This window comes from Ambystoma mexicanum, chromosome 11 (assembly GCF_040938575.1).
Source record: "Ambystoma mexicanum isolate Mex_15411 chromosome 11, UKY_AmexF1_1, whole genome shotgun sequence".
NCBI classification, from domain to species: domain Eukaryota; kingdom Metazoa; phylum Chordata; class Amphibia; order Caudata; family Ambystomatidae; genus Ambystoma; species Ambystoma mexicanum.
Window position 1 is genome coordinate 910,036,631 of NC_090934.1, and position 21,912 is coordinate 910,058,542.

Below are 21,912 nucleotides of genomic sequence, written 5' to 3' on the forward strand. Positions count from 1 at the left end.
AACCACCTGTCCGAAAGCCACATCCGATCTCGAGCCGGCAGCCAAACAGTAATGCTTGCAGAAAGCCGAAGGAGTGGCCCATGTGGCCGCCCTGCTTATGGCCTGCCAAGGGACATGGCGCTGAAATGCGATTGCCGTTGCCTTGGCCCTGACTGCGTGGACATGCATGTTCACCGGAAGGGGGTTACATTGGCCCTCATATGCATCTTTGATGGCCGAGACCATCCAGCGAGATATGGAGGCCTTCGAGGCCTGATAACCTGGTCTTGCACCTCCAAAAGTGACAAATAGGGCACCTGACTTGTAGAAGCCCTTAGTCCCGTCCAGGTAGAATTTCAGGGCACGCCTGACATCTAGGCACTGCAGAACTCTCTGTGCCTCGTCCTTAGAATCGTCAAAAAACGTAGGAAGGACAATTTCCTCATTCAAATGGAAAGCAGATGGCACCTTAGGCAGAAATGCTTGACTCAAACGGTTTGTGCGCCAGGATGTTCAGGGCCCACATGGGGTGTGGCCTCTTGATGGGCAGGTAGAGCCTTGCAAGCCCAGCCAAATGCTTCTTGACAATTGGATAGGAGGAGAAGACCCCCCTCTGAGTTCCTGTAGACCTCTGAGTTCTGAGAGGTAAGTGCGGCAGGTGTCCACCTGCATGCCTGAATGGGTGAGGTACGCCGAGAAGGAGAGCATGTCGTCCAAGGTACATGCCAGGGGGCCGATTTCCTTGGATTCCGCCCAGTGGCAGAACCTGGTCCGTTCACTTTTATACTGGGCCCTGGTAGTCTTGCTCCCAGCACCCTGTATGATATCCAGATTAGCCTGGGATAGATTGAGGTGACTGAGCGTTACCTGCTCAAGAACCACACTGTGAGGGCCAGTTTCTGTGGCGCAGGGTGGATGACCCTGACCCCTGCTGTGCCAGAAGATGTGCTGGGCCCGTCAGGATTTGAATCTGAGGCATCACCGAGAGGCTAAGCAGCGCCGAGAACCATAGCCTGGACGGCCACCATGGAGCTATTAAAATGATGTTGAGCTGGCGAGACTCCTTTATCTTGCAAATCACTCTGTGAATCAGTGGAGTGGGCGGGAAGGCGTACGCTGTCATGCTGTTCAACTGATTCTGAAATGCGTCGCCCAGGGAGCCTGGCGAACTGAGGGCACTTCTTGTTGTACTAGGGGGCAAATAGATCTACCTGGGGAGGACCCCATCTGTGGAAGATCTCCTGAATAACGAGGTTGTTTAGCTGCCACTCGTAGTTGTCCGCTCCCAACCTGCTGAGCCTGTTCGCCTCTAGGTTGGATTCCCCGGAGGGTGGACTGCCATGAGGTAGATGTCGTTTTCCAGGGCCCATTCCCACATGCTGATCGCCAGTCTGCACAGCGGAGAGGATCTGGTCCCTCCCTGCTTGTTGACATAGCACATACTGGTCGAGTTGTCTGTCTGGATGAGGACAATCCTGCCCCTGAGATGTGAAAGGAAAGCTCTGAGCACTTGCCAGATGGCGTTCAGTTCCAACAAATTGATGTGGTACTCCTGGTCCTGTCGGGACAAGGTGCCGTGGACCGAGAGATCCTCCAGGGTGGATTCCCAGCCCTCGAGAGAGGAGTCCGTGGTGATCGTGACCTGCGGGGTAGGAGGCCGGAAGGGTTTGCCTGACCACAGGTTGAAGTCCCTGGACCACCATGTGAGTGACGGGTGGAGAGATGGAGGAATGTTGATTATCTCGGATTGAGAGCCCCGGTCCTGGTTCCACGATGCTGCAAAGTGCAGTTGTATCCTCATCCTGAGTCTCGTGTGGGGGACTGCCAATAGGACCGCAGCTAGGAGACCTAGGAGATGCTGGTACCACCAGGCCGAGGTCACTTCTCTGCCGAGGAAGTGGGACATGCCTTCTTGGAGCGTGTGTCCCAGATGAGGCCCCAGAAGGTCAGAGTCTACGTGGGTTGCAGCTGCGACTTCTTGAGACTGAGCGAAAAACCCATATTGTGCAGCATGTTCATCAGAGCAAGGGAGGAGTGGTGAACTGCTTCCGGAGATGTAGCCCTGACAAGCCAGTCGTCGAGGTACATGTAGATGTGGAGGCCCTGAGGAGGGCAGCCACCGTATTCATGAGTCTGGTAAAGACCCTGGGGGCCGAGTTGAGGCCGAAAGGAAGGACCTTGTACTTGTAATGGTAGCCCATGATCCTGAACTGGAGGAAAGAACGATTGGGTTGCCAAATCAGGACGTGTAGGTAAGTGTCCTTCAGATCCAGGGAGCACATCCAGTCTCCCTTGCACAATGTCTCTGCAATAAATGCTGACGTCACTATCTTGAATTTTTGTAGACGTAGGTAGAGGTTGAGGGTGGAAAGGTCCAGCAGAAATCTCAGGCCAGCCTGGTTCTTTTTCTGAATGGCAAAATTCCTGGAGTAAAAGCCCAAGCCTCGCTGGGAGACTGGGACTTCCTCCATGGCCTGACTCAGTAGGAACGACCGAATTTCCGCCAGAAGAGTTGCTGTCCCAACTTGAGGGAGTGGAGGGGAGGAGGGAGGAGAGGCAGGGATGGGTAGGCGGTACCCCGTGGAGACTACGGAGAGGATGCACAGGTCCGCGAAGTTCTGGTGCCACAAATGCATGTGGAGAGCAAGTCTGCCCCCGACTGGAGACACATGGACCTGGAGGAGCGTGTCATGCCTTCGTTCCCTCAGAGGCTGTTGCGGAGGAGGAGGACTGGAAAAAGCCATTACCGCCCCCCCTTTATGTTGCTTACGCCGATGAGGAGTCAGCGAGCGTTCCGGATGCCTGGACCTCCGTTCTTGGAAGCCGCAGAACCCTCTGTATGTACGCCCAAAATGGATAAAGACTTGGCCGTTTGTGAGCTGTTTTTCTTCTTGTCCAGCTCCTCGTCCGTGGTGGAGTGGAAGAGGTTGCTCTCCTCGAACGGCAGGTCTAATATGCTTTCCTGGACATCCGGATTGAACTTTGTTGCCCGCAGCCAGGCTGTCCTTCTCATGTGCGTGGCAATACAGATGGCACGGCCAGAGGTATCAATGTGGGCCATGGTGGATTCAATGATGTCCTGCGCCACCAACTTGGCCTCGGCCAGCCCCGCCTTCAAACGTGATTGGCTCTTCATGGGAAGTTCTGGGAGGAAGTCTGCAATTTCTCGCCATAATCTCTGGGTAGCGGCCGCCAGCATGGCATCGGCGTTGGCCTGACGAAGATGCACGGATGCATTGGAATACAGCTTCTTTCCATACGCCTCCAAGGTCTTCTCCTCCTTGCCTAGCAGTTCCGCAGATGAAGAGGTTGAGGACGACTGAGGTTTGGAGTATAGTGATGCCACAGCAATCACTGAGGAGTGTGGCTGAGAATGGGCCGATAGCAAGAGTGTATCCCCCTCCATCTGCCTGCACTTGGCGTCCAGGCATCAATTGACCAGCTGGACGGAGTGGGGCTTGAGCCAACTCTTCATGGTCAGGGAGGCTACATCGGTCTGCAGTGGAATTCCTGTTTTAGCAGAGGGGCGCCTTGTGAGGACTTCCACGATGACACCCTTTGCTGGTTGCTCCACCTCGGGCTGGGGCAGGCCCAGGTACTCCGCCAGTCCGGCCAGACGTTTGTGGAAGGCGTGGGCAGACGAGGGAGTCCTGTGGGTCTGGAGGATCTTGCACCGAAGGAGGTGTGCTGGGAGCCGGAAGCTGAGGTACGGGGACCAGAGCCGGAGGCTGCAGAGGGGGCTGGTATGGAATCACCTGAACAATGGGTTGGGGGGACGCTAGCATAGTGGGGAGGACTTCCCTGATGGCGTCCCTGAGGATACCCCACATCTGGGGCGGTTTTATAAACCAAAGGGACTTCATGAAGAAGCTGTACACAGACGCTGAAGAGGTGGTAGGCGATATTAAAGGAGTAGCGGGAGGCTGCTGGGGCAGCGCATACACTGCACCAATGAAGGGTAGGCTATAGGCCACGTACCTGGGTGATGCCAGTCCCACCTTGACACTCGTTCTTCGCCGAATTCATGGAATGGCGACGTACGGGTGCAGATGTCCGGCTCAGCGGCCATCTTGTCGAGCTGCCTGCCACATGTCTGCATCGTGTTGCTCGGCTCGCTGGGCCTAGCCTCCTCCAGGACTCTTGAGTGTGGATCATGAGGCCTACCCTGCTCCTCCAACATAGACCCGGTAGGTGTGGCACCCTCAGCCTGGGGGCCGGTAGAGCTGCATTTAGGCACCCCCCTCAGACGTATTGCTGGTATCAGGGCGTGGCCCCTCGGACATAATGCCGTTACAAGGGCGTAGCCCCTCGGGTGACGACCCGGTACAAGAACTTTCCGGTCCCTCAACACCTTCACCCTGCAGGCGAGTCCCTTGAAGGAGTCTCCTTGCGGGGTGCGATGGAAAACAAAGGCCCTACTCGAGACTGGATTGATGGTAGAGGAAGTCCTTCAGGTCCTCTGGAGGCGATTTCTGCAAGAGCTCACTCCACCTGACTAGTCTATTCTTCAGAGACCTCGATGACAGGGCTTTGCACGCTTTACAAGCTTGCCAACCGTGGTCTGGGCCAAGGCAACGTAGGCTTAGGGCATGGGGGTTTGAAGTTGGGAAGAGCCCGTCGCAGGATGGACACCTGCTGAACCCTGTGCCGGGGAGGAGCGTGACGCCTGAGGACTGAGTACCTGTATGATAAAAGACAAAAAAGATAGAAGAAGCTCAGCGCATGGAGTTACATGGCCGAAGCCAAACCCAGGAGCACTGGTGAATTTGTCCAGTTCCCATAGATGCGGAAAAGGGGCCTGGGGTGTGGCGCCAGAGATCGGAGTCAGGGCAGCGCATGCTCCCAGGGCCACACCCCTGCGCGCCTCTAAATTTAAAGGGGAAGGAGATTTTTCTGGTGAAAAAGGTTCTGTATCCCGTCCCTCGCAAGGGACGCCCATGCAATATGGAGGAAAGGAGACGGGACAATAGTGGAGACAATCAGGGAAGGTGACAATCTCCTAAAAGTAGTAGCAGAGAGGAGAAAGGCAGCGAGAGAAGGCATGTCAGAGAAAGAAGAGGCAGAAAGGAAAAACAAAGAGAGTGCTATGACTGTTGAGGGAGGAGCAAAAGTGAAAAGCTGTGTGAAAAGGAACTGTTGAGTGAAGTAAAGCAGAGTGGACAGAAATAGGGTAAGCAAGAATGTTTGCAGTGACAAAAAACAGGCCAGGCTAGGGAAATATGGGAATGTAGACATTCAGAGAAAGAAAAATATAGGCACAGCAAATGCAGACGAGTGAGAGAGAGCTAGGTGAATATGGCAGAGCGAAAGGTTTGAGGGAGAAGAAAGTCATGGGATATGAAAATGGATAGAGAGAGAAAATAGAAAGGGAGAACAAGCCTGAAATACAGAACAAAGAAATAGATTAGTGGATAACAAAGGTGAATATGACATGCATAGGGGGAGATCAACTGGCCACAAAGGTATGGGAGGGGGAAATGGAGAAAAGAGAGCAGAGAGATAGAGGGGAGAAAGAAGATTAAGCAGGAAACCCAGAGGAATGAAAACAAAAGGCAGAGAGGTGAAAAACAAGGACTGTATAAACAGTAACAAAATGATTATTGGAGAGAGGCAGAGGGGAAAAACAGGGCGAGCAGAAAAGGTATGAGATGAGAACTGATGCTGACAAGTAGTGGAAATCAGAAAGAAAAAGAAATGCAGGCATATCATTACATACCAAATATAACTCTGTAAAGACATAAGAGAAGAGAAAACAAGCTGGGCTGTAAATGTAGGAGAATGAAGAAAAAGGTGATCAGGTAGAAAAACAGGTAGATGGAAGAATGCTGAGAGGAGCTAGAGAATAGCTATTGAGGAAAAACAAGATGGCTGGGAAGGAAAGAAGTGTGGTGGAGGTAGACACAGGAAGGGGTTGTAGGATTGAGAAAACTGTACACGCAGAAGTAAATAGGGAGCAGAAAAGTTGCAGAAGGGAGGCTGAAGGGGAGAGAGAAGGGAAATCTCCAGCGGTGCAGGGTGTAATAGAAAAGCGACAGGCGAAAGCAATTGAAATTAGTGAGTAGAGAGAGAGCGAGAAAGAGAACTACACAAATATGAGTAATCCAAGGAGATCAGGAACTGTAGAGCAGAGAAGTAAAAGCAAGCCAACTAGGAAATGCTGAGACCCAGGAACAGATCTTTTGGGGACTCATTAAGAGATTGGTGGTGCACTTAAAAGTGTGATATGCAGTAAAAAAAATTACAATGTGGAGGAGATACCTCGAGTTCTTGTCTGGGACTATTTCACCCCCAATTAAGATCATACCTGGAAGTATTACCCACTGTAATTCCTCCAGAATCCGATGGAGTGCCATTGACTGACAAACTTGCAATGAGGAGCCTTGATTGTGGGAGAGGAAGTAATACATGTTTTTATCTATGAATGTGGGTGTCATTGTATTGTTTGGCAGTGTTAGTTGTTTGGTTTAGGTTTTGGGAGTCGATGACTTGCAAGACAAAATACAGAAGTAAACATGTACCATGTAAGACCTTCACAGGGGACGGGTCGAGTGCCTGTTAAACAGTTTAAGAGCACTCAGATCGAATTTATCATTTAAATACACTGCAACCTAAGGGGACCATGTCCTCCTGTCTGAAAAATGTAAAGACTTTATGTCTTCAGGCCCTCCCACCAACTGGCCCCCAAAGCGTTTGAGAGAAACATAGTACACACACGAGCATAACAAATCTAAGAAGGGTGGGACATACTTACTTGATCGGGTTGTGACCAAGGGAAGAACGACATGCACTTTAGGCAACAGTACCATTCAGTACATGTTACCAACACAAACCTAGGTGTGAGATAAAAAAAATGACACTCCTTGTTTTCATTGGTTTGATGCTCTGCATGCTTCCAAAATCTTCTCAAGTCTTGCTGTAGTGTTGTCACTCTAGAAGCTGCTTCATGGCACAGACTTTCCTTTTATATTAGAAAACTGCATTTGCCTAAGGTTAAATCATGTAAGGTAAGAATATTTTCTGGAGCATGACCTTGAAGCACAGATCAGTTTGTAACCTTGCAGCTGGGTGAAAATGCCTAGAGTACTTAGAGAGTAGCATAGCAGTCTACAACTGGTGTCTCGCCAATGTTCTAGACATTCTCCAACTCCCAGATCCCTCACTTTTTATTATGAAGGCTAGCGCTGATGGGAGTTGAGGTCTAGAACATCAAGATTTGCCAACCTCTGAGGTCAGAGCCTCTTATCCATTCCCCTCATCGCTGTACTCTTTGACGCAAGCATATGTGAATGTTGTGGATATCTCAGTTCTTTCCTGAAGGCATGTGCAAGGTATCCTGAAGCCGGGACACTCTGGTATTTTAAAGCCTGATCCTTTGCTCAGCTATTTGATGTCGTGGGTAGGTCAGGCACATTTCCGATGGTAATGACTTCTGTGGCTAGAATTGAGATATTGTGAGAGAGGCTGAGCTAGAAGACATTCTGAGGGATTTACAGCCTTGTCTCAGAAATGCATTTTAAAAAATGTCGAAGATAGCAAGTACTTACTCTTATTGTAGTCTCAGGAATTACATTATTTTTAGGGGGTGAGGGGTTGCATGCAAGTCAACAGAAAATGTGAAATCGAGGGCCTGATTTACAAATGTGTTTTATAATGGTGCCATCCCATTGATAAACGCTGTGAAAATCAGGCCCACAGTCTGTAACAAAGCACGTGAGCCTTGCTCCCCCTGACAAAAAATGGTCAGACCTTGCTGGAAATGCTGGCTTGGAAAGAGGGCATTGTGACAGATATGTGTACAATAATGGAATGGGTGTGAACGTGCAGCAGCCACGTGTCCCTTAAAGCATACATTGAATAACTCATAAATGTCTAGATTACCTCCCTTGGTGGATCCACGTGGCCACAGTGGTATGGGCATTCGGCCAGGTATCTCTGAATCCGACAGTCATTCCCGCAGATGGTGTAAACCCCACAGCCAACATCATCCGTCCAGTTGGACATGATCTCCTCTGCAACATATAAGTCACAATTAGGAAAGAGAGACAGCAACATTGTGCTGCAACTTAAGGAGAACGCACAGCAAATGAAAAGGCAATGTGGACAAGAGATTTTGGCTGGTCGGTCAATTGACTATCGACTTAGACGCCATTGCAATTAACACCATATTAGCTGGCGGTAGAGTCTCGGTCCCATTGGGGGGATTCAGAACTGCTCCTGAGGAACAGAAGTTTTTTTTTAAATTATGTTGGATGGTTTAGCTGCCACCCACTGAATAGAGTATATGCTGGAAAATAAACTATTAGACATAACGGCGATCTGCAACGCAAACAGGCAGTACATGCTCACATCATTGCTCTGTAGTTCTGGCATCTATTTATTTGAAGAGTCAGGCATGCGGATTGTGGAAGAGCAAGTCAACTTTTTATTTTTAAAATCACTATTCCTTCCAAATTGTCGAGCATTTTCAATAAAAAAATAACTATTTCCCCAGAATTAGCCACCTAGCCTTCTATTTTACGCTTAAAATGCTCCTGATAGTATATTCTTCTTTAAGATTGCAAGACCCCAAGCACCTTCCCGTCCTTACTACACCCAACCGTACATAAAATTCCTAATTTAATATAATTCATAGCTCTAGGGATCCCCAAACCCCTTCAAATGAACAAGCAAACACCTTTTGTGATCTTATTATTTTCCACTAAGACAACATAAATGGCAATTGTATTCACACTCAACTCTCCTTTGCCTTCGGATCATCCCCTTGCACTATTCAATATTCTGTCACACAATTTAAAAAGTGTAATATACTGGCTTTACTGAACTGTATTGAATTTATTTAAATTAGTTTTGGCTATTAGGTGGACTAAAGCACCGCCTATGCACTGAAACTATTACATTGGAGTGTAGCAAGGCGGGAGATGGGATATGAAGGGAGACAAAAAGCTTGGAGGTGATATTTGGTTATTTACTCCCCCATTGACTGCCCGTGACCATGCTATTCACTCTGGCTATTCCCATCCACTTAATCCTCATCAATCCCAAAACATATCCTCTTGGGATCTCGTTTAGCAAGCATTATCAAGCAGTAATGTCAAACTTAGTGCTTAAAGTGCCTCACAATATTATTTCAAAGGAGCCTTGTGAGAGTTGTTGGTTTAATTGGAACTGGAAATGTTCTACTGGTGTTATCACATTGTCTCAACCAACTGCGCCTTTTTCCACTTTATTTATACGCATTATGGTGTCCTTCACTGTAGTCCTGTGACAAGCATCAGCAGAGCTAACAGTTTTGGCTTCTGTAATGGTATTCAATGACATTTACCAGGCCCTGTTATTATGTGCCTAGTTACTCTTACCATATTGCAGATGCATTAATGGTCCGTTAGTCTTTTTATGGTAGTGCCTGTCAAATGCCTAGACAATGCCTATGCAAAAGCCAGAACTGTTCGCATTGCCATTGCTTGTTTTAAATAGTCTGTGTTCTCCAGATCCACATCCAGTAGCAAAAGTGTGTCTAAAAAGCTCATCTTTTCCAAGAACAGCAGAAGAACTGCAGAAAGTAATTCTTCACAGAGCCCGGCCGTGGTACATAAGATGCCAACACTCTTTCGAGACAACATCTTTGAGATGACATTGGCACCCTACCTGTAGCATAGAACCTCTAGGCCACCTCTGCCCCGTTCACGTCTGTCTCCCCGATCCTAGAATGCTCTCAGTCAGGCATGCATAAGCCTGTTGAGGTTGAAAGATGCAAGATAGGTGTTTCAGGCTGCTATTTGTATCAATCAATGTTTGCCTTTACTGGTTTGGCTTCATAACCTGATCTCTGTCTGCTTGGAGTTGAGGCTATTATTCTATGTACGGAGCCTGTCAGTTTTCGTGTTTTAACTATGCCTTCTAGGAAAACTCCTATGCTGCCAGAATATGTGGTCCTGGCCAAACACTCAATTTATAATGGCATGGTCAAAGAAGTAAAGCATTTGATTAGTATTCCTCAGAGGGAGTATACATACTCTGCTCAGTTGGAGAGAGCCATAAAGCGTGGCAGCTGGTGACATTTATTTTAATTGGAGGAGCATACACACTCCCATGAATATACCTGAGCGATTGCGAATACTGAGGGAACCTAAACCAACCAAAGGGAGGTTGTGTGGGTTCTCCCCAAGAGAACATGTTTTAAATAATGTGTTAAAATGGTGCATTTTGCACCATTCTGTGAAACGTTGTGCAAAAAGCCAAACAGGTTAAAGTTGGTTAGGAAGGCTATCACATGGAAAAAAATCCAATAGAAGTCAACCAACGAATGGTGGATAGGAGCATTTTCATGATGTTCTTGCTCACAATATATGGCACTATTACACCAATGTGAAGAAACATCTTCATGCCCTAACACGTCTTTGCTGGCTGCAATAATTTCCACGCAAGAACAGATTTATGCTTGCTTTGTTCAAAATGGCAGTAATTATACTGTCAGAAAATATGTCCATGCTGGCCCTGCCAATACAAGCCTGGCAGTATCCTCACATAAGAACATACTCCTGTTGACTTTGTCCACGCCACCAGTAAAGAAATGCAATGCTTCAGTTAGAAAACATTCGCATAATTACTGCACCAATGTAGTCCAGCATGGCCATGTATGCACCCTCAGCATGTTGGTTGTGCACACAACATTAGAAAATCATTCCATGGCATTTTTAAGTAAACATTTCATATATGCTTCATCAATGTAGCCGTTCCCCTGAGATATAATGTGGGAAACATCAAAGTCAAAGGCAGTATCGCCGGGAATACAGGGAAAGATGCTTAGAAGTGGTACTGTTTTTTCAAGTATGATACATTTGATTCAACTGTTATAATGATCTGTACCTACTGCGAAGACATGGATACTGCCTCAAAATAGAGCGTAAGGTGCTGGAGGAACATGTCATGTTATATAAATATACAATGCAATCAGCCATTTTCTTTTTTGGGAGAAAGCAATGGAAGCACGAGAACTGTCCCTGTTTTAGTGGAACATTGTCACATCCAATGGTCAGAGGAAGCCCGAGCGAGTGAGAAAGAATATTCAACAAACTATATAATGTAATCCGTGCTCCAAGAAATAAACTGAAGACATGAGAAGACTGAACTAAAAAATCATGCAATTTAACAAGCATGTTTGTTTACAGATATCATGTACTGACAAATCTACATGAGATTTCGAAAATAACATATTTTTTGCTTTCAACATAAAAACGTCTTCTAAATGATAAGTGGATAGCACCCTGAAATGTATTTCATTTAATTCATGGGAATGATGTTAAAAGACAAATGATACAAGTATAAAGGAAGAAAAGATAGAGCCATTAGTTCTATTAGTTTGAATAACAGTGCATTCTGTTTAGCTTGAAAATATCTTTGTTGAGAGCATGAGGATTACAAGTGCAAATGCACTTAGGCAAGTGCCTAGTGTGGTTTCTGACCCTTTACGGGTGTCATCCTGCATAAATGGCAGGACCAATGGATTTCCTCATCTCACTGTAGGGAGGAGCCTAAAGGTCCTGTGTAGATGACACCGAAGAGAGACGCAAGGCTGTGGTGTAATGCAGGGGAGGGAACTTCCCCCTTTGAGGTGAAGCCAAAAAGTAGCACCACGCACAGAGCATGGAGAGCAGAGGAAGCAGTGCAGCGCTGCTGCCATCCATAAGGCCAGGAGCCAGGAAGGCCCAGGTCTGCCAAAGAAAGATGAAACCCATTGAGCTGCAATAGCACGCAGTCATAATACAACAGGAAAGTCCATACATTTCATCCATTGGTAAACGAGATGGACCATTTTGGTCCTCTGTGTAACAGTCAGAGGTATACATAAAAGACTGTTGTCGACTAAGAGACATTTTTTCACTCAGCCATTAGATCCACAGAGTTTTAATTATGCTGGAATCAACATCCCATCTCACTATCATCCATGTGCCTAAATCAAAGGGTATTTTCTTCACATTGTTGATCATCTTTGGACTCCCTCGTACAAGAGGGGATCCAATCCATATATATAAAATGCTTAAGTGTCCGTACTCAGCTGATGCAATGTATCAGTGTTAGGTTGCCCTCTGCTGTCTAAATAGTAAAGTGCACCTCAAACATTCGGAATAATTTCAAGTTACGTCTTTCCACCCCCACTTCTGTTCACGTAGGGCACTGCGGTTCCAATGTCAATGAACAGTTATTTACCGGCTCAACGTTCCAGTCTCTAAAGTGCTAAATGCTGTACCACTATCGCAAACATTCAGAATAATTTCAGGTTACTTCTTTCCACCCCAACTTCTCTTCACACAGGTCAGGGCAATTCCAGTGTCAATAAACAGTTAATTACCGGCTCAATGTTTCAGTCCCTAAAGAGCGAAACGCTGTACGACGAATACCTCCTCATGAGCTAAAACAGTAGGTGCTGTAATCATGCTACGACACAATCTTATGGCATCACAGCAACTCTGCAATGGAACAAGGTTGACAATTACGCATCTACAAAGACACATCATGGAGGCCTGTGTAATCGATGGATTAAACTTAGATGATGTTCTCATACTGCACATACCTCTTGTTAGGGAGAATTCTCTGTTAAGGCTGAATTTCCTAACCTAGTGAGTCCCCCAGCAGCTTTGCTGGATTTCTGGAGTTTGTTTTTTTCTCTCCTGCCAAGAGTGAGACTCTTTTTCCCACTCTTGGACATGATTTATGGTGTTCCCTTGACTGTTAATGTGTTTTATGGGCTATGGGGTCCTTTACTCCATAGGGTCTCATGTGTTTTTACTATGTGTGTTATACAGCACCCTCTGTGCAGTGACACAGGGGTGTCATAGTGACACCCCACCATAGGCTCCATACCCTGGGACTGACTACTGTCTCCCAGGGCATGTAAAGTCACCATTGACTTTACTAGTCCCAAATTATGAACAGAAACCAGTACAAACCATCATATTGTGGACGTACTGGTCGGGGCAATTCGATTGCCCCGGGGTCTGTTAGTCGAGGGGGCATGTCTCGTCCCCGCTGATCGAGTTTTGGCTGGTGGCAGTGGATACTACTTTTTATATTCGACCGCAAATATATCCCTATGGGATTTTCCCATTGTTCGAGGCTACCAACTTTAATTATTTAATTCTCATAGCCTCGAACATACCGCTGGTTTATTTATTTAATATTAAATCGCCGGTTGGTATTTTTTGCCAGGACTCGATTCTAAAATGGCGTTTGTGTTCTCTTCTGTGACTCCAACCCAAGTCGAGCCCTTTGTTCCACTTTTGGCGGGCTTCTCCACAGAAGCCTCCAAAAGTGGTGCCACTCTGTCTGGGTACCACATGGGGTGTGGGAGGGGGTTTAGGCACCCTGGACTGAGTTACCTCAAGTCGCACTCTTGTGTGATTGGCCCAAGTGGTGAGCCGGCCGGTTCACCACTTAGCATGATTGATTGACAGCTACGCTGAGTGAATGGGGGTGTACTGCATAAAAGCAGGGCTTTTGGGGCTGGAACTTCAGAAGTCGCCACAGGACCTGAGAATCCGACGAGGGAGAAGCTGAGCCGACCTGCTACGATGACACCACCGGTGGAGCCCTGCGGAACCGACTCACCACTTCCTGACGACAGAGAAGATCTCCCTGCTGGAGAGTCTTCTTCCCCTGACTGGTGGGCACAACCAGTTTACCTTCTTTTTCTTGCATCATCGTCTTGTGGTCGAATTGCCCGTGCCAAGCACCCCGGCAACCGGATAGCCACTTACCACTGGACCGCGAACAAAACGACCGCTCCTTTTAACTGTGAACTCTGCGGCTGGTTTCTTCCCTGGCAGTGCGACGAGATCCTTTCTTCCCCCGGACGAAGCACCGACTTGCATCCGCTGCCAGGAACAACTGCCCCCGCTGGAGTATTCTCACCACTTTAAGGTACCGTGTCCGGCAGGCCTCCCTTTCTAAAGATTGCTACAAGGTAATAATAATCCCTTAACCTTCTGGACTGGGCTGGCCGTCTTGACCATCTAACTGGTCCCTTTCTTTTGGTCCAACTCTTTCTGAACCTTTTCGAGACTTTTGTGCACTTTTCAACCGTGTGACCTTGGACACATTTTGTTCTGATCCTCTTAAAGTGGATCCGGCTTTCTGAACTCTAACTTCACGGTTTGACTCTGCCTTCCTCTCTTGCTGTGTTCCTTTGAAAGTGTTGGGATCTGTTTCAATTTATGCTCTGCCTTTCTCCCCCTTTTTAACCGAATTATTAGAGTGCCATCTGCGTTAAGCGCTCACCGCTGTCTGAAAATAAGTGGGGCTTTACTTAATACTTGTCTAATATTCTTTTAAGGGAGTGTATATCTTTTAGTGACCGTGTTTTTGAACTGCTTACAATTAGTGCCTGTGTGTTTTACTAGATGTGATTTTAAATAAATAATTATATCTCTTTTACACCAAGCTCTGGTCAGTGTTTGCTTGTTCTACTGTGTTCTTTTGACCTATTGTGAATACTCTGTAAACTGCCTATCTCTTCTTGAGGGAAGTCTGACTTCTCAGCCACAGCTACCAAGTGAATCTGTGTGGTACGGACTGCTACCAAGTGGGTTTGCTGCCAAACACCTGTAGTCTTAAATCTTTTGCAGTGGTCCCAGAGGGAACTGCACAGGTTTCTGCCTAACACCTCTCATTCCATCTGATACAAGAATGCCTTTCAAATTCAAAAGAAATTTCTTATATGTTTAGCCTTTTCAATGACCATTAATAAGTCACAGGGACCTACGCCCCCTTCCTGGAAGCGACCACTGGTAATTCTTATATTTAAGAAGGGGGACAGAAGTGACCCTATGAATTACTGACCAATGTTGACCTTTAAGATATTTTAGAACGGCGTATGTTATGCCAGGAACGGCTAGGTTACAAGAAAGTTCTTTAGAAACAATCCACACATTTGCATAGAGGCTATAGCATAGAGTTGATTCCAATAGGACTGCGAGGTGGTGTTTGAGTTTGTTTAATGTATTTTCAGTCAAATGTATAAAGCTGGCACTGTGGTACTTCTCCTTTTAAGAAAAGTTCTCCAATGAGGACTACTCCATCCTTCCACCAGTCTACGAAAGGGTTCTTTCTAAGGAGTTCTCATAATAGGTTTGGTTATCTACATGTCTTTTGATCTCATAGGCACAATCAATGGTATTAACTATTCTCCCACCCGTACCACTATCATAATTTTTTCAATTCGTAAGAGCTCTCTTTTCTTTGTGTCACATATTTTGTCGAACTCTTATATGTTGCTCAAAGTTTCTTTAACTTCACACATAATGATATTTACAAAGGTCTTGATTTCAAGATAAAACACCTTTCTTGCTGAGAAAACTACAATGGATGTTAAAAAGTTGCACTGTTCAATTGTTCCAATGGTAAGAGGCAGCGATTATTTATCTCAATAGTCTGTAAACTGTTTTAAGCTAAATAAAACACCAAGTCTATACATGGCTATATGTGGTTGATTTGCGTGAACAAAAGACAAACCTTTGTTGAAAAGACTATTCTCACTATAATATATAAGATAGCAGTTGAGCTTACATGTGTAGATCTACATTAAATATTATAAATTGAGAATTCGATTGAACAAAATACCACAGGGGCCTATTGCTGTTTTGGGTTACTAGCTAAGTTTGAGAACCATATGCTAAATAATAGTCATGCTGTTGATATTAACTGATGGATCCTGAATTATATATGGGCAGGATGACTAAGTAACTATATTATTAGAGTCAATAACCAACGTGGTGTTATTAATGAATAGAACATGACAAGACTTTTGAAATTTGTGTATGGTTAATTTCAGGGATGCAACTTTAAATTAGAAACTTAAGTATGAATTACAGTTTGATGATGGCAGAACTGAACACCCTGATGAGTACTGGGCTAGATTAAAATATCTGAAATATGTGTCCATATGTTGGTGGACAGGAGACAACAAGGTCTGTATGGATAGTCTGATGAATATTACAATGAATTATTGTAGTGACTTGAATTTGAGAATTGTATCTTGGGGTGGGTTTTATGTCAGTAGATTATGATGAAAATATGTGGATGTTTACTCTGATCTTTGTATTATCTCTCTTTTTTATAAATGTACATTATGTTATGTCTTTTACACATTGTTATTCCATGAAATAATATTTGCTTTGTAAATATGATGTTTAATCTGTAAGTTACGGTTTTCCTTCACTCTGAATGGTTATGCATTTCAAATGTATGTGAAGTTGTTTAGAAAGTGCTGCAACATTCTAAAAAAGTGTTTTTATAAATGAGTTCCTGAGTTCCCCGCATTCTATACGCGGTGATAATAACGCGGTGACAATAAGAGCCAAATAATGGGTTGGGTGCATGGGTTGGATCCTGCCTAAAATATTATGTTCTCGACAAAAGTAAATCCCCTCTTTTACCCATTGTTTCAGATATTGAAATAACTATTCTTATTGGTGACCAATTTTAGTTCTTTCAGTGATTTCCACTTACTTCACCTCCTTCCAGGATTTGCCTTATACAAAAGTGTATTACATAAAGCAACATTGTTTCCTAGAATGACATCCATATTTCCCAATAAATATTAACGTTTGCCATGAGAAAAAAAGTATACCTTACTAACTACATCTTAGATTTCATTTCACATCCTGATGTTTCAGCTTCACTCCATAGGTGTGTCTTCTAAACTGGAGCAGAGAATCATACTAGTGCACGTGTTGGTATAGACATCAGTATCATCCCAAACTTTCCTTCAGATTATGTGCTACTTTTAGTTGAGTATTTCTAAAAAAGGTTCCTCGGCATTTGCTCTATAGAACTTCTAACTAGCAGCTGCCAATCTTTGCCACAGTTGGAAGAGGGGACACATTTTGATGGATAGACACACACCCGGTTATATAAAGGACTATCAATCAATACAATCAAACATTTGTATCTTTTTCAGGACCCCACTTAACCTTTCTTTTTTCGATTATGTACATCATTATCAATACTTATCATTGTTAAGATTGCATGATGCCTCAGGTGCTCCTGTTGTATACAGCATTCCTCATTCTGTGAGTGTTCTGAAAACTGTGTCCATGCTACTCCAGGAAATGACTGTTAGTGACCCAGAAGCAAGCCATCCTGTCATTGACACTGACAGATTGGTGCCTTTTTCAAACAAGTAATATGGTACAGACCTAGGAGTATTCTATCAAGTTCAATGCATATCAAATATCTTCCATTCTTCTCAGTTCATTGGCATAGGGGATTCTTCATGAAGCCATGTTGTCCCCTCTGTAATGCAGCTCTAGATACGTGAAGCGCTTCAGGAGTGGGACCAATTTAAGGTGGGAAGTAGCAAAAGCAAATCCTCCCTACAACAAGAGCTATTTATGAATTCAAGCCAGATGTCAGTGATCAAAGGACCATAGATGGAGCAATAAGCTATCTGGTGTTGCAAAAAAGCAGAGAAAGTTGTGTATTGGATGTTTCTTCTCACCGACAGCCTTAAGTACTAGTGACGTGCCATGTGAGAGTAAGGAAGTTATACCATTCGCCCTAGCTGGATCAGGCAATTCCAGGCAGCAGTACATGAAAGAGATGAACAATACAAAATGAAGGTACAAAGGGAACAAGCATCTTAGAATGGATTGCTACCCCTGTCTACCATAAAAAGGTCAAACACGAAAATGCAACTGCATGGGCCCCCTGATGACCAGCGATGCCATCGCTGTATTGCCATCAGCCCCTGATTCCAGGAGCCATCAAACTGGCATAGGCACACTTAACCACACCACATCTCCAAGTCAATCCTGACCTACCAGACTGCAATGTAGACAGCAATGCACACCCAACTCTACTAAATTCCTTTTAGATGTTAATTACAAATCAAGCAATTTACAACCTTATTGTGGTGTCTATTACATAACGTTACTGAGGATTTCATCCCTCATCACAATCATTTTTAATATTTACTAAGGGCGTCATTTTACAATGTGCAGAGGAGAACAAGGAGGCTTAATAGCAGGGCTCATTACATGTACGCCCCCATTTTCCACATTTTCGTGCTTACACACGGTGGAGAAGGGGCACGGAGGGGAGATAACCACTCTGCAGTGGTTTCCTTCTTGGTCTTGTGTGAGTGAGTGAGCACTTGGTTGTATGCCAGCATGAGATTTTCATGCAGGTGTAACACACATGCATTGTTGTGGCATCCGCCTTGATTTAGCAGGCAACACTCATTAACAAAACACAGATCAAAAGTGAGAAGTAGAGGTACTTTTGCAGGGTACATTACTCTTAACTTTTGCACTCTGCTTTGTGAATGTTTAAAATCCCACAACGGGGACCAAACAGCACATAAGTGCAAATGTTAATGGTCACGGACATACAATTTGTATTTAGTGTAAAATGAGCCCCTGTGTGCATATTTACTTGCTTCATGTGTTATAAATGATTTTTTTCTTTAATTATTTCAGTTCTATTTGAACTTACTTGGTGTGTTTTCTGCACTGAAGTTAGTTTTGTTCCTACTTGGATCAACTGTGCTAAATGTAACTTTGTCTGCTCCTAATTATCACAGCTAACAGCCTACACTTCCCACATCAGTTTCTTTGTTCTTTACAAGAACTTAAGGGGGCAACACAGTCACTGTGGGTGCTAGGCAACCAAGGGTGGCTTTGGGCATAGTCTTCCAACATATGTGGGGCTCATTACAAGTATGCCAGTATCCAGGCAGCAAATCCACCACGATACAGCCAAACTGAATTCCGATACCGGCACTTGGTCCGGCTGTATCACGGACGGATACGAGTGTCGGTCCCAGGTGTGAATCCGCATTCAATGGAGTCCCACATGGGGGATTTTTCCAGTATTAGTAGTACTGCTAATACCAGCGATGTTTGCGGTAAGGTGCCTGAATTACATCCAACTCTTAGCTGGCACGTTAATTCCACGCAGGCCAACTTATAATGAGCCCCATGTTATGTTTGAAGAATCGTGCATTTTCACTGGACTTGCATGGAAAAAAGTGCTACCTGCCTTTGTTGAATAAGTGATGTTCTGCAAAGTGCTAATGATTGTACGATTATGGCAATTGCGTAAACATTTGGGGGCCGATTCATGGAACAAACGTGCGCCGAAAATCTACGCGCAAGTAGGCGCAAGCAGGCGCAAGCGGAAAAAAACAGGCGCACGCGCACGCGCGCGATTCATGGAAGTCCCTGCGCGTGTTCACCGCGCGATGTGCGCCAAACCCGTGCATGGCGCACAAGTCACTGCAACATCGCGAAAGGCGTGCGCGACGGTGCGCGACGCGCACAGTGAAAGCGCACAACCTCAGCGCACACAGCAGAAAGTGGGCGGGACATGGGGCGTAACGCGCGGAATGGGGAACAACACGCGAAAATAAGGGCTTAACTGGGGATGCACTGCACGGAAGCAGAGGTAACGCCCACACGCACACGAACCACACGTATTCATGGAATGGAATAGGGCAAACCCACGCACAGCCAAAGCCGCGCACAAGCTGAAACACGTCCGCCACACGAAGGCAGGCGGTAGAGTCCCAGCGCATCAAAAAAGTGGCGCCGCGGGAAGTAAAATACGCGATTGAGCGGGGTACGTGTATTCCGGGGGTGCGCGGGAAGTTACACACGCGAATGAGCGGGCTACGTGTATTCCGGGGGTGCGCGGGAAGTGACACACGCGATTGAGCGGGGTACGTGTATTTCGGGGGTGTGCGGGAAGTTCCACACGCGATTTGGCCGGGTACGTGGATATCAGGGGTGCGCGGGAAGTTCCACACGCGATTTGGCCGGGTACGTGGATTTCGGGGGTGCGCGGGAAGTTCCACACGCGATTTGGCCGGGTACGTGTATTTCGGGGGTGCGCGGGAAGTTCCACACGCGATTTGGCCGGGTACGTGGATATCAGGGGTGCGCGGGAAGTTCCACACGCGATTTGGCCGGGTACGTGGATTTCATGGGTGCGCAGGAAGTTCCACACGCGATTGAGCGGGGTACGTGTATTTCGGGGGTGCGCGGGAAGTTCCACACGCGATTTGGCCGGGTACGTGGATTTCAGGGGTGCGCGGGAAGTTCCACACGCGATTTGGCCGGGTACGTGGATATCAGGGGTGCGCGGGAAGTTCCACACGCGATTTGGCCGGGTACGTGGATTTCAGGGGTGCGCGGGAAGTTCCACACGCGATTGAGCGGGGTACGTGTATTTCGGGGGTGCGCGGGAAGTTCCACACGCGATTTGGCCGGGTACGTGGATATCAGGGGTGCGCGGGAAGTTCCACACGCGATTGAGCGGGGTACGTGTATTTCGGGGGTGCGCGGGAAGTTCCACACGCGATTTGGCCGGGTACGTGGATATCAGGGTGCGCGGGAAGTTCCACACGCGATTTGGCCGGGTACGTGGATTTCAGGGGTGCGCGGGAAGTTCCACACGCGATTGAGCGGGGTACGTGTATTTCGGGGGTGCGCGGGAAGTTCCACACGCGATTTGGCCGGGTACGTGGATATCAGGGGTGCGCGGGAAGTTCCACACGCGATTTGGCCGGGTACGTGGATTTCGGGGGTGCGCGGGAAGTTCCACACGCGATTTGGCCGGGTACGTGTATTTCGGGGGTGCGCGGGAAGTTCCACACGCGATTTGGCCGGGTACGTGGATATCAGGGGTGCGCGGGAAGTTCCACACGCGATTTGGCCGGGTACGTGGATTTCATGGGTGCGCAGGAAGTTCCACACGCGATTGAGCGGGGTACGTGTATTTCGGGGGTGCGCGGGAAGTTCCACACGCGATTTGGCCGGGTACGTGGATTTCAGGGGTGCGCGGGAAGTTCCACACGCGATTTGGCCGGGTACGTGGATATCAGGGGTGCGCGGGAAGTTCCACACGCGATTTGGCCGGGTACGTGGATTTCAGGGGTGCGCGGGAAGTTCCACACGCGATTGAGCGGGGTACGTGTATTTCGGGGGTGCGCGGGAAGTTCCACACGCGATTTGGCCGGGTACGTGGATATCAGGGTGCGCGGGAAGTTCCACACGCGATTTGGCCGGGTACGTGGATTTCAGGGGTGCGCGGGAAGTTCCACACGCGATTGAGCGGGGTACGTGTATTTCGGGGGTGCGCGGGAAGTTCCACACGCGATTTGGCCGGGTACGTGGATATCAGGGGTGCGCGGGAAGTTCCACACGCGATTTGGCCGGGTACGTGGATTTCGGGGGTGCGCGGGAAGTTCCACACGCGATTTGGCCGGGTACGTGTATTTCGGGGGTGCGCGGGAAGTTCCACACGCGATTGAGCGGGGTACGTGTATTTCGGGGGTGCGCGGGAAGTGACACACGCGATTTGGCCGGGTACGTGGATATCAGGGGTGCGCGGGAAGTTCCACACGCGATTGAGCGGGGTACGTGTATTTCGGGGGTGCGCGGGGAGCAGCACACCCTCTACAGTGTACCCTCTACACCCTCCACGGCCCCTGCAGGTGGCTCACACCACAGGGGCCTACCCAGCACATGTCCTGCAGGCACCCCATCCACCATGGCCATGCCCACCAGCCAACCCACATATCAACTAGCACTACTGCCCACCAACGCATGTCCCCCTGCACCCCCAGCCACCAGGGGCAGCCTCCAGCAGGCCCCCACCCATGTCTCCCCCCACCCCCCACCCCCCAGCAGTGCAGGGGCAGCCTCAAACAGGCCCCCACTCATGTCCCCCTGCACCCCCACCCCCTAGCATCCAGGGGCACCCTCCACCAGGCCCCCACTCATGTCTCCCACCCCCCAGCACTGTGGGGCACCTGCCAGCAGGCCCCCACCCATGTCTCCCACCACCCCCACCCCCCCAGCATCCAGGGGCACCCTCCACCAGGCCCCCACTCATGTCTCCCCCCACCCCCACCCCCCAGCAGTGCAGGGGCAGCCT

General features: G+C 47.5%; 1 protein-coding gene across 1 annotated transcript in view; it reads right to left on the reverse strand.

Annotated features, from left to right (window-relative positions):
• The window catches only part of LOC138503903 (mucin-5AC-like), a 488,816-nt gene that overhangs the window by 192,529 nt on the left and 274,375 nt on the right, over positions 1–21,912 (reverse strand). Inside the window, exon 50 of the mRNA XM_069623989.1 lies at positions 7,858–7,988. Within this exon, the coding sequence (XP_069480090.1) occupies positions 7,858–7,988 (131 nt within the window). The remainder of the gene's footprint in view (positions 1–7,857; positions 7,989–21,912) is intronic.